At 52.8% G+C, this 25,952-nt stretch overlaps 13 protein-coding genes across 13 annotated transcripts; 8 read left to right on the top strand and 5 right to left on the bottom strand.

Moving 5' to 3' along the window:
• The first annotated feature begins 581 nt into the window (after positions 1 to 581).
• On the top strand, positions 582 to 1,563 carry N7498_003767 (uncharacterized protein). Its single transcript, XM_058450829.1, has 2 exons — positions 582 to 1,185; positions 1,250 to 1,563. Exons 1-2 carry the CDS (start codon positions 627 to 629, stop codon positions 1,501 to 1,503), a joined length of 813 nt encoding a protein of 270 aa, XP_058310291.1. The 5' UTR covers positions 582 to 626; the 3' UTR covers positions 1,504 to 1,563.
• A 339-nt stretch (positions 1,564 to 1,902) lies between these two features.
• On the bottom strand, positions 1,903 to 2,421 carry N7498_003766 (uncharacterized protein; the record flags this gene model as incomplete). The annotated part of the gene is made up of 1 exon (XM_058450828.1): positions 1,903 to 2,421. The coding sequence occupies one exon, from the start codon at positions 2,419 to 2,421 to the stop codon at positions 1,903 to 1,905; it is 519 nt and encodes a 172-aa protein (XP_058310290.1).
• Positions 2,422 to 3,148: 727 nt separating this feature from the next.
• Positions 3,149 to 4,052, top strand: N7498_003765 (Ser/Thr protein phosphatase family protein; the record flags this gene model as incomplete). Its single annotated transcript, XM_058450827.1, has 4 exons — positions 3,149 to 3,164; positions 3,370 to 3,778; positions 3,846 to 3,899; positions 3,953 to 4,052. 4 exons carry the CDS (start codon positions 3,149 to 3,151, stop codon positions 4,050 to 4,052), a joined length of 579 nt encoding a protein of 192 aa, XP_058310289.1.
• Positions 4,053 to 5,458: 1,406 nt separating this feature from the next.
• N7498_003764 (MARVEL domain-containing protein) lies at positions 5,459 to 6,088 on the top strand (the record flags this gene model as incomplete). The annotated part of the gene is made up of 3 exons (XM_058450826.1): positions 5,459 to 5,500; positions 5,557 to 5,823; positions 5,879 to 6,088. 3 exons carry the CDS (start codon positions 5,459 to 5,461, stop codon positions 6,086 to 6,088), a joined length of 519 nt encoding a protein of 172 aa, XP_058310288.1.
• An 863-nt stretch (positions 6,089 to 6,951) lies between these two features.
• On the top strand, positions 6,952 to 7,759 carry N7498_003763 (AP-1 complex subunit sigma; the record flags this gene model as incomplete). Its single annotated transcript, XM_058450825.1, has 5 exons — positions 6,952 to 6,962; positions 7,018 to 7,051; positions 7,129 to 7,246; positions 7,309 to 7,583; positions 7,727 to 7,759. 5 exons carry the CDS (start codon positions 6,952 to 6,954, stop codon positions 7,757 to 7,759), a joined length of 471 nt encoding a protein of 156 aa, XP_058310287.1.
• Positions 7,760 to 8,302: 543 nt separating this feature from the next.
• N7498_003762 (RNA polymerase III-inhibiting protein MAF1) lies at positions 8,303 to 9,388 on the top strand (the record flags this gene model as incomplete). Its single annotated transcript, XM_058450824.1, has 2 exons — positions 8,303 to 8,308; positions 8,393 to 9,388. The coding sequence occupies 2 exons, from the start codon at positions 8,303 to 8,305 to the stop codon at positions 9,386 to 9,388; spliced, it is 1,002 nt and encodes a 333-aa protein (XP_058310286.1).
• Positions 9,389 to 10,062: 674 nt separating this feature from the next.
• N7498_003761 (uncharacterized protein) lies at positions 10,063 to 12,184 on the top strand (the record flags this gene model as incomplete). Its single annotated transcript, XM_058450823.1, has 3 exons — positions 10,063 to 10,119; positions 10,183 to 10,890; positions 10,946 to 12,184. 3 exons carry the CDS (start codon positions 10,063 to 10,065, stop codon positions 12,182 to 12,184), a joined length of 2,004 nt encoding a protein of 667 aa, XP_058310285.1.
• A 301-nt stretch (positions 12,185 to 12,485) lies between these two features.
• Positions 12,486 to 13,815, bottom strand: N7498_003760 (endoplasmic reticulum-Golgi intermediate compartment family protein; the record flags this gene model as incomplete). The annotated part of the gene is made up of 3 exons (XM_058450822.1): positions 12,486 to 12,979; positions 13,043 to 13,633; positions 13,728 to 13,815. The coding sequence occupies 3 exons, from the start codon at positions 13,813 to 13,815 to the stop codon at positions 12,486 to 12,488; spliced, it is 1,173 nt and encodes a 390-aa protein (XP_058310284.1).
• A 622-nt stretch (positions 13,816 to 14,437) lies between these two features.
• On the bottom strand, positions 14,438 to 18,870 carry N7498_003759 (putative protein kinase; the record flags this gene model as incomplete). The annotated part of the gene is made up of 3 exons (XM_058450821.1): positions 14,438 to 18,437; positions 18,518 to 18,713; positions 18,771 to 18,870. The coding sequence occupies 3 exons, from the start codon at positions 18,868 to 18,870 to the stop codon at positions 14,438 to 14,440; spliced, it is 4,296 nt and encodes a 1,431-aa protein (XP_058310283.1).
• Positions 18,871 to 19,508: 638 nt separating this feature from the next.
• Positions 19,509 to 21,303, top strand: N7498_003758 (PEX28-32 family peroxisomal membrane protein; the record flags this gene model as incomplete). Its single annotated transcript, XM_058450820.1, has 2 exons — positions 19,509 to 19,762; positions 20,007 to 21,303. 2 exons carry the CDS (start codon positions 19,509 to 19,511, stop codon positions 21,301 to 21,303), a joined length of 1,551 nt encoding a protein of 516 aa, XP_058310282.1.
• A 198-nt stretch (positions 21,304 to 21,501) lies between these two features.
• On the bottom strand, positions 21,502 to 22,283 carry N7498_003757 (nucleolar protein 16; the record flags this gene model as incomplete). Its single annotated transcript, XM_058450819.1, has 2 exons — positions 22,129 to 22,283; positions 21,502 to 22,066 (listed from the first exon to the last, which is right to left on the bottom strand). Exons 1-2 carry the CDS (start codon positions 22,254 to 22,256, stop codon positions 21,502 to 21,504), a joined length of 693 nt encoding a protein of 230 aa, XP_058310281.1. The 5' UTR covers positions 22,257 to 22,283.
• A 109-nt stretch (positions 22,284 to 22,392) lies between these two features.
• On the top strand, positions 22,393 to 23,794 carry N7498_003756 (Zn(2+) transporter YKE4; the record flags this gene model as incomplete). The annotated part of the gene is made up of 3 exons (XM_058450818.1): positions 22,393 to 22,587; positions 22,665 to 22,815; positions 22,869 to 23,794. The coding sequence occupies 3 exons, from the start codon at positions 22,393 to 22,395 to the stop codon at positions 23,792 to 23,794; spliced, it is 1,272 nt and encodes a 423-aa protein (XP_058310280.1).
• Positions 23,795 to 24,371: 577 nt separating this feature from the next.
• N7498_003755 (mannosyltransferase complex subunit MNN9) lies at positions 24,372 to 25,568 on the bottom strand (the record flags this gene model as incomplete). Its single annotated transcript, XM_058450817.1, has 2 exons — positions 24,372 to 24,392; positions 24,453 to 25,568. The coding sequence occupies 2 exons, from the start codon at positions 25,566 to 25,568 to the stop codon at positions 24,372 to 24,374; spliced, it is 1,137 nt and encodes a 378-aa protein (XP_058310279.1).
• Positions 25,569 to 25,952: the final 384 nt, after the last annotated feature.

The following is a 25,952-nucleotide window of genomic DNA, read 5'->3' as shown; positions in this document are numbered from 1 at the left end:
GCAGCCATGACGAGGAGAAAGATTCCAGCGTCCGCGAAACAATGCTGGGACGGCCTGCGGGTGACCTCCGTGAATGCTACAGTAGATTGCTGCAGGGACGAGTTCCACCTTAGCGAAGTACCCCCGAAGCAGCCGCGCTCCCTGTGTTTCACCGGCATCTCACGCAGTGTGCGAGAACGGATGGGAATGCACTACTAATCTATTTCCATCTTGCGCTGTGGCCCCCCTTCTCTTCCTTTTTGGGTCTTGCTTCTCCTTCCCTGGTTTTGCTTCCCGGAAGCCCCGTTTTGCCTACTGGAACAAGTCCTTCTTCCACTCGACCACCATTAGCCAAGACCCTTTTGTCTTCTACCCGATCACAGAGTGGGCTCGGCGGCTGGATTTCCTTGGTCTGACTCGCCGTTGTGCCGCCCGTTGATGTGTTAATGGGTCCTTAGGATCGGGTTCGGCCACTGGATATTATCATCCTCTCCTGCCCCTCTGATCCTACCTTCGAATTTCCCCAGCTATCGGACGATGAGCATGAGAATCGTGACCTTGCCCGCCAGCTTCTCTCTTCCACGCGCGTTCGAGGGCCCTCGGCGGTCGCTTTTGTGGACATAACAGCTCACTCTTCTCATTCAACCATGGCTTCTAGTTCGGGGCTGAGCCCGGTCGCCCGGCCCTGGGTATTGCTCCTGGTTCTGGCCCTGCTGCAGTGCAGCTCGGCTCAGTTCTGCTCTTTCTGGAATAACGGCTGCATCGACCCTCTCGCTCAAACCGCCGTGAGCTTCAACTTCCAGCCTCTCTTCACCGACCCTATCTACCTCTACTACGGCTTCGACGCGAGTTCTTCAGGAAAGGGCGAGGGTCCCATGACAAAAACTGGGTTCTGGCTTCGGTATGAGGATCGTCACGTCAACAAGGACGCCATCGAACATAACAAGACTTCGGAGGTTGCGCTCCGTGTCGGCAATATGACTGCCACGCCGTCGGGAACCCACAATGGATGTGATGGTATCTGGGGCTTTGAGTGCTCGAACGAGCTCAAGTCTGCCGTGCAGCACTCCATGTTTCACCTCGCTTCGTCGGGCTTTTACTACGATCGACCTCTTCAGAAGACTCTAGAACACATGTTGTTGAGTCCGCCTGACCTTCCTCATTGCGGGCCGTTTGTGCTTGATGTCGCCACGATTCCAGTTCAAGGTTTGTTTTTGTTCATTCGAGGCTTAGTGTCACGCCGACAACATACTAACCACTTCTTATCTAGACTTTGCCAAAGAAGGAACCGACCAGAATGTCACCGTGATGCCCTCAGGTTCTGGCAGTCACCCTTGGCAGGTATGGTACCTCGATGACATGACAGCTCACCAACAAGCTTCCCAAGTCGCCGTTGGGATAATCACTCGTGGCCCGACGTACGACAGTCCGCCACCAATCTCCCCCGATGAAATCCAGGTTGAGCTTGTGTGTCTCCAGGCTCCACAGAGTCCGCCGAGTGGATCATCAAAGGGTCACGATTGAAACCTCTCCTAGTGATGGTCATCGAACCGTCCATTGATTTCTTACCTCTCTACCTAATACCGCCACACCGGATACACTCGTTGAAACACGTCCCTCGTCCGGAAGACACGCGATGGAGTCAAATGGCACAATCGTCCGGCCCCTATGTCGCTGGGGTAGCCTCTACCTGGCATTGATCGATATCTTTCGTGATAATTCCAGGCACCTCATAACAGACAACAGGTCATTGATACATTCATTGTCGCCTTCTATCGTAGCCTATCACGGGCTATATACATGGGCAAATGGACCAAGGAGCATCCATACTCAGAATTCCATCATGGATCGGGCAACACTACCAAATGGTGTTTATCAACACCTATACGAGAACCGGCACTGCCGCCACCGTCGAAGACAATCTCACAAAGTCGGCCAGCTATTCTCGGCAGGCTTCAAATTTCCCGGTCCACGGAAATCCTCCAAAATGTTGGCCTGCTCACTCAGAATGACACGATCTGTCTGAATCCCGATCTTCGCAAGTCCGCGCCACCGCTCAAAATCTTCCGGGTTCCGCTTATCGCCATGCGCATCCTTGGCCTTCTCCCAATGTCCCTTAGAGAAACCAAGCATGGTAGTGATCCGTCGCTGCGGGATGTCGTACACGAGAGAGCACATCGTTCCCGTCTCTTCCAGCCAGTTACACTGCCACAACTCCCCGGCTCGGATGCATTGGTACTCCACCGCCTGGAAGTTGATTCGGCCAGCCATTGGCCCGCCATGAATGGCGTAGTTGATGCGATCTTCGTTTTGGAACCACATCTCATACCGCCACTTCTGGGGGGTGCCCTGTTCGTCTTGCGCGTCATAGTCATAGATCAGATGTCGATCTCGCAGGTCTGCGTCAAAGGTTGAACCTTTCAAAGATGGACGGACGGGCATTATGTGCACTGGACTGGCTTGGTGTTGGATATCGGGGTTTTCGTCGGGGTAGAAAAGTCGTTAAATATAGACTCAACAGAATCCTTCGGGATATTCTCAATTGATCTTGCAATTCGGACACGTAGCGAGGTAGAGTGCAGTCTCTTTTTTTATCAGAGCGCCTTCCAGAGTTATGTTTTCTCAGGGTGCCGAGGTCGATTGTGGGCCCATTCGAAGACGCCATGCAACATAAGCGCGAACGCTGTCCAGGATTTCGCGCTGCATCATAAATCCTGCTTTCATCGTTGATCCACCTGGAGATATGTGGTGGAGTAAGTCCGGAGTGGTCGGTGATATCATGACTTTGAGTTGAACTTCAATGTTGTTCGCCCACGTCCCAGATCAGGCTAGTTTATGTTTAGCGTTGATAGACGGTCTATATTTAATGGCTGATTGTCAAATGGCCTTGATACCACAGCCTCCGTACTTGCGGTGAACAGTTGCACATAAATCATGTAACCCCGGAAGCCCGGGAATTTTACGTTCCTGTACAGACGTAAGGTGACGGTAGATGCTGGGATATACCCGAGACAATCGAGTAGCGCTGATCCTCAAGGCTTATTCCCAGATCTTGGGACGTTGGTTCGGTTTATCTTTACTCTATTTGTGTGTTGGGGATCCGAGCTACTCTGAGACACCGCCAGTGTTTACCCAGGGACTCAAAATCACACCTAATACATCTCGCATTATGTATGAGCTTCAATGTCAGTTCCTTACTCTCTTCTAGCGGCGGCTTGGTCTATATAAATGTGGAGGATCCAGGTATAATCGGTCAACTTAAATCTTATCGTACTCTATCTCAGAGTAGATTGTCAGATACCTGGAAACAACCTCTAATATAATTTCTGGATTCCACTTGGTTTTACTTCCCCTTGCCCAAAGCAATTCTGATATGGATCGGGAAGTAAGCATTGATCAATGCCGCTGTCGCCAATGTGACCGAGATCATCAAGTCAACTGACAAAGGCGGCCCTTGTGCGAAATACAAAAAGGCCCTGGTTGCAGCCAAGCCTACTGCATTGTTCACTCCTCTCCTGGTGCCAGATGCCATGGTCAACTTGTGCAAGACCTTTGGCTTCTACACCAATGAGACCTGCGAGGAAAACTTCTTGACACAAGATTTCGGTGCCACCTGGGCGCAGGTGCTCGCTCTTGCCGAGGATGGTGACTATATCTGCCATACACTCGGGCCTGAATTTTGTCCTGGACCCCTGACTCGTCCTTCGGATACCTCCAGGCTGTTTCCTAGGCCCAAGCCAGAGCATGTTGAAATCCCCGAGGCGACTGAGAAGCGCGTGAAGGTGCTTCACATCAATCGGTTCGGAAGCGGATTGCACGTCTGGCTTGTGTTGTCGTTCTGACAACTTCGATAACCATTCAAGTAGTAGCAAGGCTCTTCATCTCGCTTCGCTTTATGCGTACTTCAAATGCGATGCCCCGTACGATCTGGCCCTAGCAGCCTTGCAGGCTGTTGGTCTTTGACCGGTACCAGCAAGGGTGCTTGTGGGGGCTCCCTAGCACAGTCCATTTATACTGGGGATATTGCTTCGCGCGACCCTGAGTTGCAAATGTCCCGGGACTACTTAGAGTAACAGAGACAATTGTCTTCGGCATGTTCAAGGACTATCTCTCGGTGCCTGTTTTCGTCGCTCTGGGAAATCATGACTCGAGTCCAGCAAAAATCGACGCCCTAGACAGGTTCTCTGGACGGTTGGGGGTTCAGCTCAGTTGGAACTGCAAGCAATTGTCCAGCTTGTGGCAGCACGAAGGGTGGATCAGTCATGAGACTGCAGAGCAAGCACGAACCCATTATGGTGGCTACTCAGTCAATACGCACTTTGAACTCCGTATCATTTCCTTCAATAATGGTGAGTAATTCTTCAGCTGGGATTTTGGTCTGGGCAGCTAAGTTTGCAACCTTCCTTCCGTGTTGCTATGATATTCAAGGCTGCCCAAGTGGAAGTTGATATATATAAAATCAGCCAGCTCTGACTGACTAAACCCGTTCCACACGCCTTCCAACTTTGAAAGGTTCATGGAGGTAATTTTCCAAGATATCTGTAATGTAATTGATGTGGAATTATCAGCATGCTTCTTATCACCCATGCCACCATCCAGGGATGGCGTTGAAACTGTTAGTTGTTGGATGTCTTAAAAAGAGGGCTGTTTCTAATGGCTCATACCGATTGATGGTAGCAAGTAGACCAATTTTGGCAAACTCTATCATACAAGCGGGTTCCATAACTCAGTTGGTTAGAGTGTGGTGCTAATAACGCCAAAGTCGAGGGTTCGACCCCCTCTGGAACCACTTCTTTTTGTAAATTCTTGTTGCAACCCTTCCTTTTTTTTTGGCCTTTTGCGTTCGTTTCTTTTCTTCTACTGGTCCGAACTCTAAGTGTTCATCCCCGCAAAGTATCATTATTGACCAGACTATACCCGTTCCACTGAAGTGCGTGTGCATACCCCTGCATCCATTCTCTGTTCCAAGTTTTCTGAAGAATGCATGAAAAAATGGGAATACGATGAGCAGGCAGAAGTTCAGCAAAAAGTCACCTAGCAAAACCGTTTAGAGATGGGAGAAAGGGTCGCCCCCAACCGCAAATCATCAGTGGGGTTCAAGTGTCACCTCGGGTTTTGAAGTTGAGTCGCAGAGCGCAAGAATCTGTGCGCACCGAGACTCATTTGTCATTGACCAAGCTCCGTCTGCAGCTAGGCGGAATCCAGATCAAACCCCCTGCCCCAATCACTCGATCGGTGTTGGTGCCGCCGGCTCCCGGGCGCGTCGATGCATGACGTAGCGACTCGTTCCCAATAGCTTTTTCTATGTCATGACGTCCCTCCGGGCCTTCCGCGATTTAATGCCCAAGCCGCCCTAAAGCTCAGCAGTAACGCTGTCTAACCATCGTATCTTGTTACTCAACTTCATCCTTTTACCAAGCCCCTTTCTTCACATACTCTACCTCATCTTACCGTCCAGAAATTCCAGGAACCAGTCAAAATGGGTTTGCGGGGTGTTCAGTTGGGTCTTCGTGCCTGGGAGGTATGTGTCGCGTACGGGATACTCATAGATCTAGAGCTGATTAATGCCGTGTATAGTTTGTGTGGACTGTCATTGTCATGGCCCTCATCGGTAACATGCTCGCCTCGGCCTTTGCGGGCAACCCGGCCGCGGTCAACTACGCCATGTACACGGTGGCGTTCTCGATGTTTACACTCTTTTACCTGGTCCCGGCCTCTTGGAACCTGGACTGGGCCATCCACCCGATCTTCATGATCACACTGGATGTGCTGAACTGCATTTTCTTCTTCTGCGCCGCTATTGCGCTGGCTTCGAAGCTGACCTGCCATTCCTGCACCAACCAGGTATGCAAACCATTCGGCCAGTCTATAAATTGTCCATGGTTAATACATTTCTTAGCAATACCTCGCCCACAATGAGATTACCAACGGCGCCTTTAACATGACCAAGCGCTGCCGGGAGGCACAGGCGTCGACTGCCTTCCTGTGGTTCGGCTGGGCTGGTTACATGGGCTCGGTGATCATTTCAATCTTCACAGCCCGCGGCTCCACGGTGAGCACGCGTGGCCGCTCTGGCAGCCGTCGCCGCCCCAACATGGCCCAGGTCTAAGCTTGGACGCAACAAAATGACTATGGATTTGGTCGTGGGAGCTCCAGGGTGATCTTAGACCGTCTGGTTCACCTTGGAGAAGGACAATCGCCCGTTTCTAGGGATATGGGAGCTATTGTGTCTCTCACGACCGTGATCTACACCACGGCTTATGTTTGGAATGACGTTGGTAGGAAAGGGTTGGAAAAACGAGTGTACGATTGATGATCCTGCTTGGAATCGACTGCGTCGGTCTCCATGCTCGGGAAAAGGAAAACGATATTGGAAGTCTACGGATAATCTGCGACGAGTCGCATTTGGATACTTTTGTGCTATTACTATGTCATTATAATTGTTAATTTGGAGTTTGATACCGAATGTACCGCAATCTATTGTTAGATCGAGTGATTAGTAGCCGTGGACTTTTTCTCCTCTTAGGCGTATGGGTAATGGATAGGAGCTGCCATGCCGGAAATGGTGTCTGATTAGAAGTTGAAAGAATATGCAGAACAATGTAATTCTGTGAGTTTACCCTAGTCTGGATTCAAATAGTCTATAGTTCTCTGTAGCTCACTATGTGTAATAGAATAGCACAAGTAAACTGTTGTGCCGTGACCGTCGGACGCAGCGGCTGCGTACCTAAGCGCAGCGTTGACTCATAGGACATCGAACCGTGCGTCAAACACACATTTGCAAATCCACAGCTCATCAACTTCAAAGCTGTCAGGATATCTGAATACCTTCACTGACAGGTTTCAAAGCTAGGGCACTTACAGCGGGGCACCTCCCCTCTGCTCCACCCAAAGAATTTCTCCAGAGCTTGGATCCGCCACGGCTTCAACAACCCCCCCCGTTTCTCCATCCCTTTCCCTCCCACCATCAAAATGCCCATCAGGTGAGACTATCATTGTGATCATTGGGTTGACTGAATTTCGACTGACTGTTCCCAGCTACCTGATTCTGCTCTCCCGACAGGGCAAAGTGGTGCGTCCCCCGTCCTCGTGGCCCACCCCGATTCCCGATCCACCTGGCTTGAAGCCGACTAACAAATTTCTGCGCAGCGCCTTGCTAAGTGGTTCACTACTCTGTCTCCCAAGGAGAAGGCCAAGATCATCAAAGATGTGACTCAGCTGGTTCTGTCGCGCCGGACGCGCATGTGCAATTTCCTTGAATACAAAGGTGGCTTTCCCCCAGCACCATCGCAGACACTCCACTCATTTGCTGACCACTTGTACCTGCAGACTCGAAAGTCGTCTACCGTCGCTATGCTTCTCTCTTCTTCATCGCTGGCTGCTCGTCCACGGACAACGAACTGATCAACCTCGAGATCGTGCACCGCTACGTGGAGCAGATGGACAAATACTACGGGAACGTGTGCGAGCTAGATATCATCTTCAACTTCCAGAAGGCATACTTCATCCTGGATGAGTTGTTATTGGCGGGAGAGATGCAGGAAAGCAGCAAGAAGAACGTGCTACGGTGCATCAGCCAGCAGGACAGCTTGGAAGACATGGAGGTGAGTCGGATACAGTTCCATCCCCCCCCTATGCGATATACGGGTGTCTCCCACTGTGGATGTACATTCTTGTATACCGTTGGCTTTATTCCCCTTCCCCTATCAAACCCCCCCTCCCAGGTGCGGGCTAATGCTCTCCCCAGGTTGAGGAAGATGTGGTCACCAAGATCATGTAACGACGGAGCGACTCATTGTGCTTTAACTTTTGGCGTAGCGATGTTTTGTTTATATACTGATAATACCAACCTGCCATTTCAGGACGCAGATGATGTCTCTCGCAACTTGGCCGCAGTCGGGCTGTGACTGAACGAGTGATCCATGGATCGGGCCACTCGTGAGGTCAGTGCGCCTTCTCACTGGTGAACGGATGGACCACGTGACTGCAACCCCCTCTTATCGTGGCCTGGAGACGTTCTTGCGCCTGGCTGTGTCTTTGTGCCATTTCTATCATCTCCCTCTTTGATTCCTTGGACCCTCTTGATGCCTTTGATGCCCTACTGTAGCTGATTGTCTACATTTCCCTGCTTGCGGCTATCTCACGGTTATCGCCGATCGATCCCCCATCTCCGGCTCCGGCTCCGGCGCGACCACCCGCGTCATCTCATCATCGCTCAAGTCCAGCGCTTCTCTCATCTCTTCTCTCACCTTCGCAAAGTCGATAGAATACTTCCAAGAATTGACCACTTTAAGCGCTACCGATTACGGCCCTCACTGTTAGGATGAAGGTAGGTTGACATCCCGTGGTCGCCCTGGTGACACATCGCCCGTCTCTCTCCCCGGTCGGGTTTACTAAACCTCGCCCCCTTTAGTTTCTCCCTCTCCCGGAGTTTGAGGATGTCACAAGTTCTCTGAACTTCGATACCGCCGACTGCCATATCGTGGGTGGATGTGATCTGTACACGACCAAGGCTGCGCGATCCGACAGGAAGCTCTACAACCACATCGAACAATCGCTCGAAGCCCAGTATGAATCCATTCTTCGACTCTCTGCCTCTTTATCTCCGCCGAATGCCCACGAGGCCGCCGAAACCCTGAACCTATCGCGCTCCAGTCCCTTCGGGCCCCTGAGTGAGCACTCGAGTCGTCGCACCTTTGCATATCTCATTGCAACGCTCAATGCGAGCCATTCCGACTACGACTTCTCACATGTGCTGCGACCGACCGACTTCCGACGCGAGCGGCATCCGAAGCGCGTGATGAATACGATAAATTCAACCCTGTATAACCTGCGACCCCGCGAGTCCATCGATCTCTCTCCCTCATCTCCTGCAACCCTATCGGGGTCATACAATAGCAGCACCCCTGCCTGGGGCCCGAGGATGTGGAAGATCATGGATGAGCACATGTCGCTCAAGGAATGCTCGGTTTACTCGTACTCCCCGGAGGAGGATCCAGCCGACGCTGACGACGGAGCCATCTGGAGTCTGCATTACTTCTGGTTCAACCCTCTACGGAAGCGCGTGTGCTATATCTACTTGCGTGCAATCCCAATCCTGAGCCATTCACCCCCGGAGGATAGTGAGATGGCCCTGACGCCTACCGGCAAGCGGGCGTTCGACGATGGATATTTGACTCCCGATCTCAGTTCCAGCAAGCGTGCCCGCTACTGGCTTGGAAGTCGGGCGGCGTCCTCGCTCCGTCACGAGGAAAGCGACGATGATGATATAGACGACCAGCCATCACGCCCTGTGATCGATGACGAGGACCAATTCATGCTCAGCGACGAGGAGATCCGGTCGCGCTCACACAGTAAGGGGATGGTGAGGGCAATGAGTGAGGAGATTGCGGATGCCATGGAGGTTTAACCGTTTTCAGCTTGAGTTACTTTTCGATTGTTTTTTTTCTCTTCCCCGTTGATCGGTGATTCTTTATTAATAGCCGGAGGCGTTCGGTGTGATATTGAGGGGCTTGTGGCGCAATTCAACCTGCATATGTTTTCTGTCGCGGGCATTGAGGGACGAGACTGACACGGAACGACGCCTCGATCTTATCTTCAGTTCTGCTCTGTTTATACCGCTTAATGATATACCTAACTGCCATGTTTTCATCAACCCAATGCATCATATACGCTGTAGTACCTAGGTAACTGGGCACAGAGCTTTTTTTCAGCACTGGCCGTCTATCTGAGATCCTAAATGGTAAGTAAGCACTATTGTAAAAGTATCAATCTAACATCAGGTACTTGTACTCGATGGACAGGATGTCCTCATAAATAGTGTCTGTCGCTCAACGGGTTTGCACTTTGGATTCTCAGAACATGAACAACTGCATGAATCTTTTAATAGCATGTCTCTTGTTACTCAACATAACTTCCAGTAGAGATAACCCGGCAGATGCATTGATGTACTACAGTACGCAGTACATGGCGTATAGATCGGAGGTGGCCCGTGCACAGATGGGGAAAGCTGGTCCATTCTCGTCCCCTTCACTTCGTCCTCCACTCTCACCAGTCCATTGATCCCACCGTTGACCGCTAATCATGGCCGACGAAGAGGAGCGCGTGAAGGCCGAGAAGTTGGCTGCGGCCAAGAAGAGAGTATGACCTGCCCCGTCCTCATGACGGCGAACTTCCGTTGCTAACAGGTACCGTGTTTTGTAGGTGGCCCAGCTCCAGAAACAGAAGAAAAAGGCCAACAAGAAGGCCTCGAGCGCTACATATACACCCAAAGATGCCGAAGCCACCAAAGAGGCTGACCTCACCGAAGAACCTGCGGCTGAACCTGCCACCGAGACTCCATCGCCAGAGGCCCCCGCCGAGGAGAAGCCGCAGGAGGATACAGCGGTAGAGAGCGCCGGTCCAGAGCAAGCGGAAGAACAAGAACAGCCCGAAAAATCCGATGCGCTTGCCGAGTCTCCTGTTGAACCCATGCCCCCTGCCCCCACCTCACCTGGTCCTGAGACGGAGGCGCAACCTGCCCGACTAGATACCCCACGAGCCGGCCATGGCCGCCAGCCCTCGCTATCGATCCAGTCGAAGATGCGCTCATCATCATTCCGCAAGACTTCCGTGTCGCAAGGCAGCGTTTCCCCTTCTCCGTCCTCGGCTCTCAAGTCCCCTCCGCAATCCCTCCCACCCCTGACCGGGGATGGAGACTCGGTCCATGAAGTATTCCAGAAACAGTCGACGCGGATTAGCGAGCTGGAGAAGGATAATAAGCGCATGGAGAAGGAGCTAGCAGATGCGACGAGCCGCTGGCGCAAGACGGAGGATCAATTGGAGGATCTGCGCGAGACAAGTGTGGATTTGCCGGAGCTGAGAGAGCAGTTGAAGAAGGCCGAGGAGAAGGCGGCGAGCATTGAGACATTGGTAAGCATGCCCATGTTCTTCTGGATATGTGATACAGTCTGACCCCATTGAACAGAAAGAGGAAATCGCTTCGCTACAGCGGCAAAATTCGCAGCTCCAGTCCCGGTCAAACCGGAACAATGTCAGTTCCTCTACACCAGGGTCATCGGATTCGCCACCGGCAGACCTTGTGCGTCAGTTAGAGTCTAAGTCTGCCACTATTGAGGCTATGGAATTGGAAATTTCCAATCTACGAGCACAGGTCACCTCGCAGTCATCCTCCAATGAGGCGCATGAGAGCCAGCTTGCTGCACTAGAAGCGAAAGTCTCAAATAGCCAGGCGGCGCTTGAGCACGCTCAGCGTGAACTGGCAGACTCGAAGCAAGCACTGACGCGCGCATCCGAGAAGGCCGTCAAGGAAGGGGTGAACAAGACGTCAACCGAGACCCTGATCAAGACGCTGCAGCGTGAAATCGAAGAACTCAAAAAGGAGAAGAGTGAGGCTGATAAGAAGATCGAAACCTTTGATAAGAAGCTCCAGGCTATGGCAAACCTGCACAAAGAATCCGAGAGCCGACACCAAGCCCGTCTCCGCGAGAGCGAAAAGATCGAAAAGGAAACCGCCGTCATGCGTAAGAAGCTAGCCAGCATCGAAAACGAGAACCTGCGGCTCCGCGAAGAGCGTGACCGCATTCGCAAGCGCGAGGCTGGCGGCGGCGCAGACGACGAAGCCCTCGACGAACTCGAAGACGAGGAGCGACAGCGCCTTGAGCGCCGCATCCGCGAGCTGGAGGGCGAGAACTTTGATCTGCGCCGTGGAGCCTGGCAAGAGAAACGCCAGGAGCTGGCTGGTCAACAGTATCACGAGGAGGGAGCTGAGTCTGTCGGTGATGCCGGTGCCAATGCCTTCGACGACGTCGACCTTGTCGGTGGACGTCCCGACCATGCCCGTCGCCGTAGTATGGCCACCCAGCACCACTCTTCCTTCTCGACTGTTCTGTCCAGCGGCTTTGCTGCCTTTACGGGCGGTGGTGGTAACCGCTCCCGCGCTGGCTCATCCAATCCGCCCCATCCGCACGGCCCTGCTACGCGTGGCAGTCTCGAGTTGTTGTCCGAAGAGAACTTCGAAGATGAATTTGACGAGGCTGAGTTCGCGCGCGCCCAGGCAGAGGAAGAAGCCCGCAAGCGTGTCGAGTGGATGCGCGATATTAAGCGTAAGCTACGCGATTGGGAGAAGTGGCGCTTAGATCTAGTTGATAGTCGGGCTGGCGCCGAGGGCGCTGGTGTTGGCATGGGTGAGATCTTCGAGGTCTGAGATTTGGTTTGCACAGATCCTCGTCCTCTTGGGCGGGTTGGGCATTGGGGGTGGCGCTTGATGATATATACCATGATCTTGTCTTCAATACAACTTCTGTCTGCATGCAATAGTCATCCACTAGGATTCGGTTCAAAACATTAAATGTCGAGGATGACAAGATATCTCCGAGCCCTGTAGATGAACCTGATGATATGCAATACATTCGGGATACTGCTGTGTACACAACTATACAAAACAACACTAGACGGAGACAAGTTAACCCTGAGAAACAAAATGCATTCAAAAACAAATAAACTCCTCAATCCGAATAATGCTTTCCCGTCAAAACACCCTCCGTCTGCCTCCGTCTCTTAACCAGGATCTCGCCAACCCATCCCGAAATCTGATAAATCCAACCACCAGTAACGAGCACACCCGAAACAGTGTTGATGACCCTGATAACTAGAGCCAAGAACCCACTCCGCTCCTCGCTGATAAGCAACATGATCGGCTCGATGTTGTATTTGAAGAAGATTCCCGGGACAAGCATCGGCGTCTCGGGGATCGGGCCACTCTGGCTGGTTGCTGCGTACTGATTCGTGAAGATAGTGTTCCGTCCAGATCGTGTGTTAGAAGTGTATGCGTCGAGTGCGTTTTTGCCATTGGTATAGAGGGTCGGCACGACGGAGAGGAAGTACTGGAATTTGTAGTAGTGGGCGCTGGTCTCGGCGATAGTTTTGTCCAGAGGGTTGAGCAGACTTGGGTAGTGAGGGCCGAAGGACAATTCGGTAATCATATGCGTGAAATTGAATGCTGTGAAGGACTTGTTAGTACAATTCCGGGGCCTGTATAGGACGGAATGGAGTCAAAACATACCGGAATGATCCAAATGCGTCCCCATCTCTCTATACCCATGTCCCCTGGCCGTAATGTGGAAATCACCCTGCACCTTGTTCCCCTCCAAACTACCATAAATGCGACAAGAGTCCGCGACCTCACCCCAGCGCATACGCGGCCCCTTGGCAAACTTGCGTCTGGAATTGCGGCGTACCTCCCCAATAACATGGTGCACGTGAGCGTCCGCCTCCTGCGCACTGAGTCTGTCATCGTCCTCATGGCTGAGCGTTTGGTACTCGTGCGCACCGCCGTGGGTCTCGTAGTTACGCTTCTGCATCCATAGCTGCCAGCTCGTTTCTTCGCGCTTGAGGAGGTCCCCCGCGAGGACGCGGTCGCCGGCTGCGTCTTGGATGTTTATGCGGAGGGTGTCGCAGGGCATATTTACGACGATATCGAGGTTGAGTTGGAGGTCGTGGGACACGCCCTTTTCAACGCTGAAGTGGTGGTGTTCATTGCCGCGCCACCATGTTTTGAACTCGGAGAAGCTGAACAGCGTGCAGACGAGCAGGATAAGGACGGTCCATTGGCCACCGCGGTGGCTTGGAGTTGTATAGGAGGCTTTTGTCTTGGCTGAAAGAGGCGATTGTTAGTTGGTACGGTCTTCGAATGGTTCTGTTGTGTTCAATTGAGCGGGAGTGGGCTCGAGAGCTGGCGCTGGACTCACGGAAAGCGTCAAAGGCCTTTACCCCCGAGACGCCAGACTTTTCCCCGAAGGTGTCCTCATTGAGGCCCTTATTGTCGAAGCCATTCATTGCGAGTGCAGGGCGGGCGACATGAAGGAGTTGGAGATTGAAAGTCGGGAGTGGAGTAAACGCGATAAGGCGATGAGGCCAAGTAAGCCGATACGCGGCCAGTTGACCCACTTATACTGACTGCACTACACTACAACTATGCAGGTAGACCTGGACCTATGTTTATGATTATGGTATGCAAATAATAGTCAATTGATGGCTAAGAGCTCTATAGAGCACTCATCATAAAGCTCTCACGCGAGAGATGCAAGCGATAAAAATGTACAACAGGATGTAAAGCCTGGGAAGTCGTGAGTATAGAATGAGGGACATCAGCGAAAGACATGGAACGTGGAACATGGACGGAAAAACCCCTTCACAAAAATCATATCAGGACCCAGATGCAAATGCTGTCAACGAACATAAAGGGTATAGGATGGATGCCGTCCCTGTTTTCATCTCCTGGGTTCACCGAACCGGAGCAACAAATGCCGACATGACAAACCACCTGATGCATGAGAAAAAGAAGAGAAGAACAAAATTATGATTACAGCGCTGGGGAAGAACAAGACGAAATAGACCTTACTTGGTCCTCTGTGGTTGGTCAGCGTTCTGAGCTTTTTGGGGTCGTGTCGACGCCGGCTTAACTCACTAAGCTGGTCGCAGCCGCCGCCGTCGCGAGATCGGGTTTCCCACTAATGCTTCGTGCTGAGGCACGGGGCAAAGCAGTTCCGGACGTGCTGGTGAGGTTGTTGGACGATCGCTTGACGGGGCTGGACGGCGGAAGACCGCTGACGGTTGACTGGCGTTTTCCGCCCTTGACCGGGGAATTGCCCGAGGCATCACGAAGACGGCCCGATGAACCACTCTTCAGGTTATTGCCGGGAGGCTCGGGAAGTGGACGCGTGTTGGAGCTGCTGGCGCCCCGCTTGGAGGGCGAGTTCATCGCAGCGTACATCCGAGGCCGAGAATGCAATTTGATGCCCGTAATAAACTCGTGCTTCAGGGCGTCGTGAGGAGTCAGTCGACGAGCAGGATCCCAGCGGAGACAACGGGTGAGGAAGTCGAGGAAAGCTTCATCATCACATCTGATGGCTTGCCGGAGTTCCTTGGAGCTTGGACGACGACGACGTCCCTTGGACGAGACGGTCAGGCGAGGCTTGCCTAGAGAATCAAAGAACAGCTTCTTGCGAGTGCTCTTCTCGATCAAATGCTTCTCCGGGGGTCCAAACACTTCCATAATGCAGGCTAGTTGTTCCTGCTCGTTCTCACCAGGGAAGATGGGATACCCTGTGAAAAGCTCGGCCAGGATACATCCGAGACTCCACATGTCGATGGGCATGCCGTAAGACATTCCAAGAATGACTTCTGGGGAACGGTAGAAACGACTCTGGATGTAGGTGTACACCTTTTCGTTCTCGAAGCAGCTCGATCCGAAGTCAATCACTCGGATCTCTGAATTCAAGGGATGGACGAGAAGAATGTTCTCCGGCTTCAGATCACAGTGGATGACCTTCTTGGCGTGCAACAAGACCAAACTAGTAAGCATCTGCTTGGTAAACCGGCGAATGAGCTTGAGTGAGAAGCCCTTGAAGTCGTGCGCCTTGATGAACTCGTACAAGTTCATGCCGAGGAGTTCGGTCGAGATACAGAGATGGCCACGGAAATAGAAGCTCTGGGTGAAGTTGACCACGCTGTGTCGGTGGTCGGGATCCCACTCCTTCAACTTTGTCAGGAGATTAACCTCGATTAAAGCCTGCTGATGAAACCGCTTCTTGTTGCGAATAATCTTGATCGCAACCAAAGCACCAGTCTTATGATCAACACAACGCACGACCTGGCCGAAACTTCCCTTGCCGAGAACATTGACAACCTCATAGCGGTAGGCCAAATGGTCGCCTATCACGATGTTGTAATCACCCCGATCATCGTCGTAGCCAAAGTTGGCTGCGCCCGAGTGGAGATCGCCGATGTGCTTCTTGGCGTTTTGTGTGCCACAGAAGAAAATATCCCGATAGTCAATTATCTCGCCGCGCTCAAAGATGTTCAAGTTTGCCATCTTCAAAGCCTGGGCAGGGCTGACACGATCCTTCGGCCCTGATTTGCGACGCAGTTCATCCAATTCTCTCGCTGCAGTCTCAAAGTCCTTGCGCTTAGATCCCAGTCTCCTCATTTCCTCGTCAGCAATTACCACATCTGCATCGGCATTAACATCGGCCGACCGAGGAGAAGCAGCAGCGCTAGATCGAGCAGAGTTGATGATCTTATGGACTGGAGATATGTAGGCGCTGGAAGTACGGTTCTGAGAATGTTCGCTTCCACCGGACTCATTTGAAGTAGAAGGTTCCAAATGTAGGCTCCGATCACTGCTGACGCTGGGCTTCCGGTTGGCAGACTGCTTTGAGATGCTTGACACAGACGATTGCCGCCGAGGCCTGAGGAATGAAGACTTGACAGTAGGACTGGTCGATGGAATAGAAGACAAATTGTTCCACGTGGCAGATGCAGGAAGTTTGGGCGGCGGCATATGATCGTACTTGGCTGCATCGGTATCGACCTCGGACGACTTAGCAGCCTTGGAGTTGCGGCGAATACGGGTCACAATCAATCGCTCCTTCGGATTAGAACTAGGCACAGGACCACTTTCTGGCTCCGATGGTGTCGAGATCTGACTTAGTCTTTCCACAGCGGGTGTGAAAACGGCACTCTGCGTTTGAGGTCGCGGACCCGTCAATTTGTATGACTGAGAGGCTCGGTTGGAATAGTCCCCGCTAGCCTGGTAGCGGAGCGAAGTAAACTCGGAGCTGCTCTTCGGTAGCGTGTATGATGCGTAGGGTGAGATGTTGCGAGTGCCATTGGGTGTTTCAAAAGCACTGGTACTGCTGGCAGTACGCAGTGCTGCCGTAGAGGTAGAGCTCAACGCGAAATGCGATGTGCTACTCCGTACTTGATTGGTAGAACTTGTATCTTCGTCGTCACGATAAGCCCAGAAGTTGGCCTTCGACGCAGTCATTGGAGTGCTAGGCGTCTTTGAGGTGATTTGGTTGGATGGGGTGTATGATTTGCGTTCCTCAGCTTCCCTGTCCCTCAACGCCTCAATCTTTGTAGTCATCGGAGTGCCCAGGGGCAGCAGGTTCAATGGCGGTAGCTTCAACGGTTGCAGACCCTTGCGACCAATTATCGTTGAAGTCCGGGTACGCGACTCGGGAGTCTTTGCAACCTGCCCAGGGCAGTAATCACCATTCTCGGTGGTACCGGCCAGGGCATCCGAGTCCACATCACGTGAAATGTTAAGAAGACTGATGTCTACCGGCAAACTAGACTTCCTTGGCGCCGGGAATACAGGCGCGTCAAGCTCACCCTTGGGCGATTCATAGGCCTTGGGGATTGCGGGAACTGGCGGAACCTCCTCTCCCGTGGAAGAAGAAGACGCCTGCTCCGTACGCGGCTTGGGCGTAGGTAATCGAGAAGATGAGAAATTCTGTGATAGACGCGGTTGGGTCGAGCTTCCTGAGTTTCGCACCGAGTTGTAACTCGTGTTCGATGACAACGACAGCCCGGAGCTGTATGACTTGCGGCTCGGGTCTGGAGTCGTTCGGTTGGAGGAAGGGGTGACGCTTTTCCTCGGGAGAAAAGAAGGGGACTGGGTTGACGACACAGGTCGGATGGGAAGCGGCTCGGTCGGTGGAGGAGGGGTGTGAGGCATGGGAGGTGCAGGTGGCACCATTGACATCCGCTTGGCCCGACGTGCATCGGTTGGACTGATAGTGCGCGCACCCAAGCCGGTGGCATGGGGCATGGTAGACATGCGCTTGGAGGACGAGGAAGGAGTCGTCACCGTCGATGCAGACGTGTTCCTGACCGGCGTACGGACGGCATTGGTTGAAGAAGATCGCGAGTGATCGGTTATACCAGTCGCAGTCAAAAAGGTGCCACGCGGCTCGCGAGGAGAGGGTTGCATAGACTTGGCTTTGAGGTTTCGTACGGACGAGGGGACTCTGGTCTCGTCCCGAGGTGCTTCTGTCGGTTGACCACGAGGGCGAAGGACATTGTTTGGATCCGTCCGAGTCGTGTCCATACTGATTTTGCGAGCACTCAGACTGGCCCGCCTCGCCGATGCATTTGTAGGGCCGAAGGCCCCGGAGCTGATGGACTTCCGTGATCCTCGAGAAGTGACAGAGCTGGCATCGTTGGTTTGTGCCAGACTTTGGCGGCGCGCGCGGGCATTGGCGGATGTCGTCGATAACCTTGAAGTCGCCGGGTTTTGGCCATTCAAACGCGATACCTCGCTCTTGCGGCGAGCGGAAGCACCTCTCGTCCTCTCCGAGATATTGCTGTCGTAACTGTTGTTCGTCCAAGTACTGTTTGTTGACAGACCAGAATCCCGATTCTCAGAGCCCGCACCACCAGCTCTGGGCATGGGAAAATGATTATGATTCAAAGTGGGCTCAGTCATGATACTGTTGTGGAAATCGTCAAAGTTGATCGGCGCCAAAAATTCCATGCTTTCCGGCGGGGTTTGGTAGGTCTCCATTTTTGACAGGTTTCCCACGCTTGTGGATCGCAGGTTGTAGCCTTTCATCGAGTCGTTCGTGGAGTCAATCGGGGAGTTTTCGGGATGGTAGTAGTTATTCGTTGGCTTGCTATAATCGAGGTATCGTTAGAATTTTGAAGTCGTTTCCCCACTGCGGGCAGGGAACAGGGGCTTGCAGATGAAGCCTACCTCCAGCGCGAGGCGTCCTGTGGCCGAGGCCCCTGAGGGGCTTTCTGGCTTCTAATAGACAACCTCCTTCGACCCGTTTCCCCTGAACGCGGTCCTGCCACATCTCTCGAGGACTGCGAATCAACATTGGTCTGGTTATTCATGTGGAAAGTGGTTGAGGCGGATTTCTGGAGGCGCCTGCGAGCCGGGGTCTCCGCTAGTTTTTGAAACGTGGTTAGCAATTGGCGTATCCCGGTGAGGCTTCGTGCCTTACCTCCTGAACCCGAGTCATCGTTTCTAGAGGGATTGGATGACCGTGATTGGGCTGTTCCGGACTGGCCTCTCCCGGATGCGTGCGACGACCTGGCCTGCATTGTTCCAGATGCCACACGTCTCCTAGCAGAGCAGGGAAATCTTCAAATCGACAGTTCGCGAGGCCGACGGATCCGAATAGAGCGAGAAGCCGATTGCAATTGGCATTCAGGAGGGGTCACCAAGAAGAGCCTTCAGCACAGTCGCGCGACCGGTCAAATGGCAGGTTACCGGTCCATATCGGGGAGAACGGAGTAAAGCCTTCTGCGGTGCCCGGGCGAGGGGTTTGGAGGGCAGCTGGACGGTGAGAATAAATTTGGTGTAGCTCAGGTTTAGGTTGCTGGGGCAAGCAGGCGGTCGCAATGAGGTAGGATCCACCGCAACCAAACAATCTGAAAACACAAATGGGGAGGGGGGAGGATAAGAAGAGATAGGAAGAGATAGGAAGAGAGTCAGATCAAAAGAAAATTCTTATAACCGACAACAAGAGCTCTGAAGGAAAAGAAAGTGTAAACATCTGTAGCTCAATATTCAGACTTAGGTTTCCCCTGATTGCGGACTGGCTGTACCATACCGAACCAGCGTTACCCACCATGCACCGTTGATCTGACAGTACGCGGTACACAACCCCAGAAAGGGCATATCTTTGCCCGATTTAGCAGGCACCGACAATGTCCGCATGTGCCAGTTGCGCCTGCCGATGCATCGGTTCCCCGTCCTCGACTTCCCTCTTTCTTCCTTGTTCTACTCTTCTAGTGCTACTGCCGAGCCATGCCAGTATCCTTCCAGTATGGATGAATACACCCCGGAAGCACTGGTGAACCGCGACGAGCCTATTCCCGTTTTGAATATCTCCTCTAAACCGAGGCGCATGGGCAAAGGCTCCCCGGACAGTGCCCACTCGCGCTCATCTTCGCAGTCCAAGAATTCGATCCAAGACCGATTGCTGACCAAGTATGTTCTGTACCGGACCCCTCGCCGTTGCCTCTTTACTGACAGTGCCACCGGCTTTTACAACATGTCATCCCCACTGACGATGACGAGGATGATGCCAACCATGGGGATAATGTCTTTACTACGTCCCCAAAACGACCGGGTTTCAGTCTGCCATTAATGTCAAACAATTTTCGCCGCTTTAATGCAAGGTATCTGCTATCAATCATTAATCTGATGGACCATCGGACTGACTCAGCTCTAGAATCGGAGTGGTCTTTCTGTTCCAGAACCGGGTCGAGCGCCTGTTAGGCTGGCGGAACCCGACTCATACCCTTTCTTTTCTCTTTGTATACTCCTTCATCTGCTTGGACCCGCACCTGCTGGTGGTCTTGCCTCTGGTGGTTCTCTTACTCTTTATCATGGTGCCGGCATTTATCACTCGCCACCCTCCACCACCTTCGACCTCCACCTCCAGCATTATTCCCTATTACTCCTATGAAGGACCGGCACTAGCGCCGGCAAGCACCATTAAGCCGGCCTCTGAAACCTCCAAGGACTTCTTCCGAAACATGCGAGACCTACAGAATTGCATGGCCGATTTCTCAGATGTCCACGACGCAGCCATCTCCGTGTTTGCGCCGTTGACTAACTTTTCCAATGAGAAGCTGTCTTCGGCTCTCTTTTTAGGCTGCACTGTTGCCGCTGCGGCTCTCTTCCTGTCAGCACATCTCTTACCGCTGAGGCTGATTATGCTTGTTGGAGGCAATGTAGCGATCTTGTCGAACAACCCGAAATTCCGGCTCTTCTTCCAAACCCTGATTCAAGATGTCGGAGGTGAAGATTTGGATCCTCCAGGAGACCAAGATGTATTCAGCACTGCTCTCCCAAAAGATCCATCCGCGGCTATGTCTGCATTGGAAAATCTGACAGACATCTCGCTGGACACCGATCCCGAGGAGCGCGAGGTGGAGATATTTGAGGTCCAGCACCGTGCACCGGGAACATCAGAGTCTGGATGGGAGAATTTCCTTTTCAGCCCTCAACCATACGATCCGCTATCTCCGTCCCGTATTGCTGGAGACCGACCCCGCGGGTGTCGCTTTTTTGATGACGTTCGGGCTCCATCTGGCTGGAAATGGAAGAGCAAGAAGTGGGAACTTGATTTGGATTGCCGGGAGTGGGTGGTTGAGCGCATGATCACCGGTGTTGGCTTTGAAGTTCCAGGTGTTTCTCCAGAAGGCAATGCTATTGTCGACGAAGTTGGCGGTTGGGTCTGGGACCTCCCTTCCGAATCCGCCTCGACACAAGAAGAAAGTGAGGAGATTACCACAATGGCATACGGTGACTTGGAACCAGAGCCAAATCCCTCGTCCAAGAATAAGGGCAGCGCACCATCGAAAGACAGACGTCAGGCCAAGTCTGCCCAGGATTGGGAGGAAGCAGGGAGTGCTTCGTACGGAGTTGGAGAATGGCGACGTCGTCGGTGGGTGCGAATTGTGCAGCGTGTGAATCTCCCACCAGCTGGAATCGTCACATACTCGACTCTCGGCACCAATTGATGTACAGTTACGAGATCAAACGTTTTCTACTGCCATGATAGCCCATTATCTGTTCAATTTCGAGCCTATTATATACTGCGCAATCATTCCGTCCATGAACATACATAGAGAGAGACAACTTTTTGAAGTACAAGACCAGAGAGAAAACGAAAACGCCCGATTCGCCTAACCGAATGCTCAAGAGATATCCCTCCACCACTAGTCGCGAGATTTCTTCCACTGGTTGATTCTCCTCCGCAGATCACCCTCGCTCTGCTGCATGGGGTTGAGCTTGCGGTCCCGAACCATAGCGGCCAGGTTATCCCCGTGCTTCTCAACCAGTCTCGTGATCCACTCAACCTCCCGCTGGCTCAGATACCGGGGCTTCTTGTTCTTGACAGACTGGCCCTCGCGATCCGCCTGACGCTCCAGCTGCTGGACAATCACGGATGCTTGAGCGGGGTCGACGATCTCAGCTTCGTTGTCAGACAGGTCGTTGAGCGGGTCGTTGAGCGGGTTCGCGGCGCGGCGCTTGCGACCCGCAACTTCAATCTCCTCTTCGTCGTGGATCACGCGCAGGATTTTGCCGGTCTCAGGGTCGCGCTCAACCCTCGTCTCGCCCAGATCGAGCTGCTGGGCCGTGTTGCCGCTGCCGGTGATTTGCAGCGAGTTTTCCGCGAGCTCTCCTTGAATGGGGAGGCGCTCTTTGCCACCAGTCGGGGCATTCAGTTTGTGCAGCAGGCCGAGTCGCTGGTAGTTCTGGGTCAGAGTGAGTTTTCTGTCCCTGTAGAGAAATGATTGTTAGCGCGATGCAACTTTTTTTTTTTTCCAGGTCGTCCCGCATACCAGTTATCGGCGATGATCTGGTTGCCCAGCACATTGATCTTCTTGCTGCCGCTCTTGAGGCGGTTGTTCTTGGCCTTGGCCTTGGAAAGGCCGGATCGGTTCTTCTTCTTTTGCAGGAGTTTGCCCATTGTTGCGTTTGTTGACTTGGGTTGCGGAGGAATCGTGCAATTATCGGCGTTATCGAAACTTTTTTGATGTTTGCACGGTGTCTTGGCGAGTTTGTGCAGGGTCTGCGATAAGTGGTCCGAGCCCGGCGATAAGCGGATGCCCACGCGCGTTGTTTGTCTGTCTTCTTTACTCCTCCGCCCCCATTTTTTGGCTTCAATGGCTTCGAAACTGCTTCCTTCACGCCGCACGGGCTTTATGCTCGTTGCAGGATGTCTAATGTTTTCTGCCTTGGCGGCTGCAAGTGCACGTCCCGGAGATTTATCTGTTAGCGAGATTGAGGAGCAATTGCAGGTACGAACTCGAAGAGCTGTCAACGTGTCAACGTGAGAACGTTGACACCGTTTACAGACAGTGGCTGATGTCCATAGAACTGCCCTCTTGTTGAGTCGCTCAATGAGCATAAACGAGCCACTGCACCTCAAACTGCGAGCCTCCTTTCGAAGATCTTCGCCGTTCTTTTCCCAGGGAGCCCAGCCGTGAACTCCCTCCTTGCGACGCTATATATCTCTGGCCCTCCGAGTATGTGGTACAATTCGAAATTAACAACGAGACTTTGTTTAACGTGACTCCAGACTTCCTCTTGGCACTATGTCCTCCCAACATCGACCCCTCCTCCCTGTCGATCATGGTTGCTTTTGCTGTGGGTGGTCTTCTGGGTGACACGCTGTTCCACCTGCTTCCCGAGATCTTTCTCGGCGAAGACTCCCCAGACCATGTTAGCTTCGTCATGGTTGAGCCGAACAAGAACCTCCTGCTCGGTCTCGGTATCATGGTTGGCTTCTTTACATTCGTGGCTATGGACAAGGCTCTCCGCATTGCAACTGGCGGCGAAGGCGGCCACGATCACTCCCATGGTCACTCGCATGTAGATGATAGTGCAGCTACTACAAGCTCCGATGTCAACACTAAGTCTAGTGGTGAGCTGAAGCAGCGCAAGTCGACCAAGTCAGAGCAGTCTTCGACGGACACGAAGCCCGAGAAGGAAATTAACCCTAGTGTCAAGCTGGGCGGATACTTGAACCTCATTGCGGACTTCACCCACAACATCACCGACGGTCTCGCTCTCTCCTCGTCATTCTACGCATCGCCGACCATCGGCGCTACCACGACTGTTGCAGTCTTCTTCCACGAGATCCCCCACGAAGTTGGCGACTTCGCTTTGCTCGTGCAGTCTGGTTTCTCCAAGCGCAAGGCCATGGGCGCGCAGTTTGTTACTGCCGTTGGCGCTTTCCTGGGCACTCTCATTGGTATTGCAGTCCAGGAATTCGGCGGCCACGGGGTTGAGCTGGAGAACTCTGCTACCTCTGGTCTCATGGGCACCAGCCTCTCCTGGGGCGATATGCTTCTCCCCTTCACCGCGGGTACTTTCTTGTACGTTGGTACTGTGGCAGTTATTCCCGAGCTATTGGAGACTGGTAAGGATAAGGGTGCCGAGATCTGGAAGACCATCACCCAGTTTTTGGCTGTTGCAGTTGGAGCTGGTATCATGCTTGCGTAAGTTTTGTTCCCTATCAACATATCGAACAACTACTGACTTTGGGTTATAGGATCTCTTGGGACTAAATACCCCACACGCAATTCATACCCGTTTCTGTATTGTTGAATTGACAGACTTGCGAGAAGCCCCTGTATGGGTAAAGGAACACCTGAGAGATTGGGGTATTATATTCTAGTTTATGAAACTTAGGAGCGTCCCAGAAAATCTACCTTGACCACAACCCTCTCTAGGCTGGAAACAGAAACTATCGACAGAGAAAAAATGGATGTGTTTTCATATATCTAAGTTTCAACTGCGTCCATCAATTTATTACGAAGCACTTGAATCCTCCCCAAAGAAACCTCCAAACGCCCCAATCCCCAACCCTTGCCTAGCGATTCAAGTACCCTGTTCTGTCGTACACAAAAATGAAATCTACTTCTTTGATTGTCCGGAGCCTCCCCAAGATGTCACACAAAATAGACAGAGAAAGCCCATAAACATGAACGCCGAGAATATGGTGATGCTGGGATTGCAGACTTGGCGCGCAGCGCTCGATGCATGTGTCTCAGCCGTAAGAACACAAGGAGTGATGCCGTTACTCGTTATAATGGTAGATCTGTGACTGTTAGTGGAAAGGCCTGGTAGAAATGGTGGAAGATGGAAAGGAAAAACATACGAAATAATCCGGCAATCCGAAAACGGCATACCCCAGCCGCTTCGCCATCCTGGCGAATCCCTCCGTCTCGACAAGATGATAGAAGGGGAACGCAGGGAACATGGCACCGTCACGGTGAACATCAGCCTTGACCATGAGAGCAGTACCGCCGACGCCATCCAGGGCGACCATGCGCTGAGGATCCAGCGCCTGGAAGTCCGGTAGGTACGCCATGAGAGTGCGATACGTGGGCAATTCCTCGTACCCCTCCAGCAGGATGTCATCAGGTCCCATATTCGCAGCCAATTCCTGGGCCTGCTCGCTGTCGATCCATGAGTTGTAATCATACGGCCGGACGGCCGACTTCTTGGAACTCGAGTCGTAGTATCGCTGGAAGCAGTTCGGTACGATGACGGGCTCGGCGTGGCTCGTTAGATCTTGGATGAGTGAGGCTGGCGTCTCCACGATGTCGCCATCCAGCCAGAGAACCCATGAAGTGCTGGGGCCGAGGGTTGTGAAGAGGAGGCTGTTGCGCGCACGACTCATGGACTCGCGACGCTCTTTTTGAGCGGAGAGTTTATGCCGGACTTTTTCATCTTGGGATGTAAGCGGGGGTTCGAAGTCTTGTCGTAGGATCGAGATGCTGGCGAAGCGGTCGTCGATCGGGCCGGACTGGGTTTTGGATATAGCTTTCTCCAGTGCCGCGACGGCCGCGTTGCCGTCCTTGGTCTTGGGGGAGATGAAGCCCAGGGAGATCAATTCGTGCGGATAGCTCAGTTTCTCTAAATTGTCCCAATATCCTTGGTAGAAGCGCGCCAGCGGGGTGAGGATGAGAATCCGCTCGCCGTTGGCGATGGCGGTGCTCGTGCTGGTGAGGTTGTTGAGATTGTAGTGGACCACGGGCGGGGCTGCCATGTAGCCATCACTGCGAACCGGCTGCGATTTCAGAAAGGGTTTTGTTGGTGGCGAGAGAGGATGGTCGGCGGCGTCTTGTTGTCGCTGATGTGAGGTAACGGCCGATGCGGATGCGGAGGGTGCGGAGGGAGACAGCATGAAACAGATGAAGCCGAAAGCTAGCAGAGCAGCCAGCATGAGGCTGATAGGACTCGCGCGGCGCATCGAGCGTGCGACGGCCATGGCCGTTCCTCCCCTTTAATTGCGTAGGGGTGAGGTAGTTGTATAGGTGTAGGCTTGCGAAGGGCCGAGATCTGAAACGGCGATCAGCAGTGACGGCTTGGCCTCAGGCTGCAAGAGTCCAATGTCGGCCTCCAATTATCTTCCTACTCAACCTCCGGTCTTCTGGGGCACCTCCGGTCTTCTGGGGCTGATAATGAGAGAAGTTGAGATTGGAATTTTTTTACAGATTAAAGATATGTGATCCCCTACGTGTCCGGAAAGAGAAGCCCTGAATCCACCAAATCCACCACCCTATACGACTCTGCTATCATGGACACCATGAGCTCGGGACCAGCCCCGCGGGCCCAATCGCAGATCGAACGTTCTGCCAGGCTCCTAATTTTC

This window comes from Penicillium cinerascens, assembly GCF_028974065.1.
Source record: "Penicillium cinerascens strain IBT 15544 chromosome Unknown contig_24_segment0_segment0, whole genome shotgun sequence".
In the NCBI taxonomy this organism is placed as follows: domain Eukaryota; kingdom Fungi; phylum Ascomycota; class Eurotiomycetes; order Eurotiales; family Aspergillaceae; genus Penicillium; species Penicillium cinerascens.
This window is presented reverse-complemented; position numbering and strand designations above follow the sequence as displayed.

Excerpts from the sequence above, each read along its gene's own strand:
- N7498_003767 (XM_058450829.1), top strand. The coding sequence starts at position 627 with ATGGCTTCTAGTTCGGGGCTGAGCCCGGTCGCCCGGCCCTGGGTATTG. Across the intron at positions 1,186-1,249 it reads CGCCACGATTCCAGTTCAAG|ACTTTGCCAAAGAAGGAACC; the intron begins GTTTGTTTTTGT and ends CTTCTTATCTAG.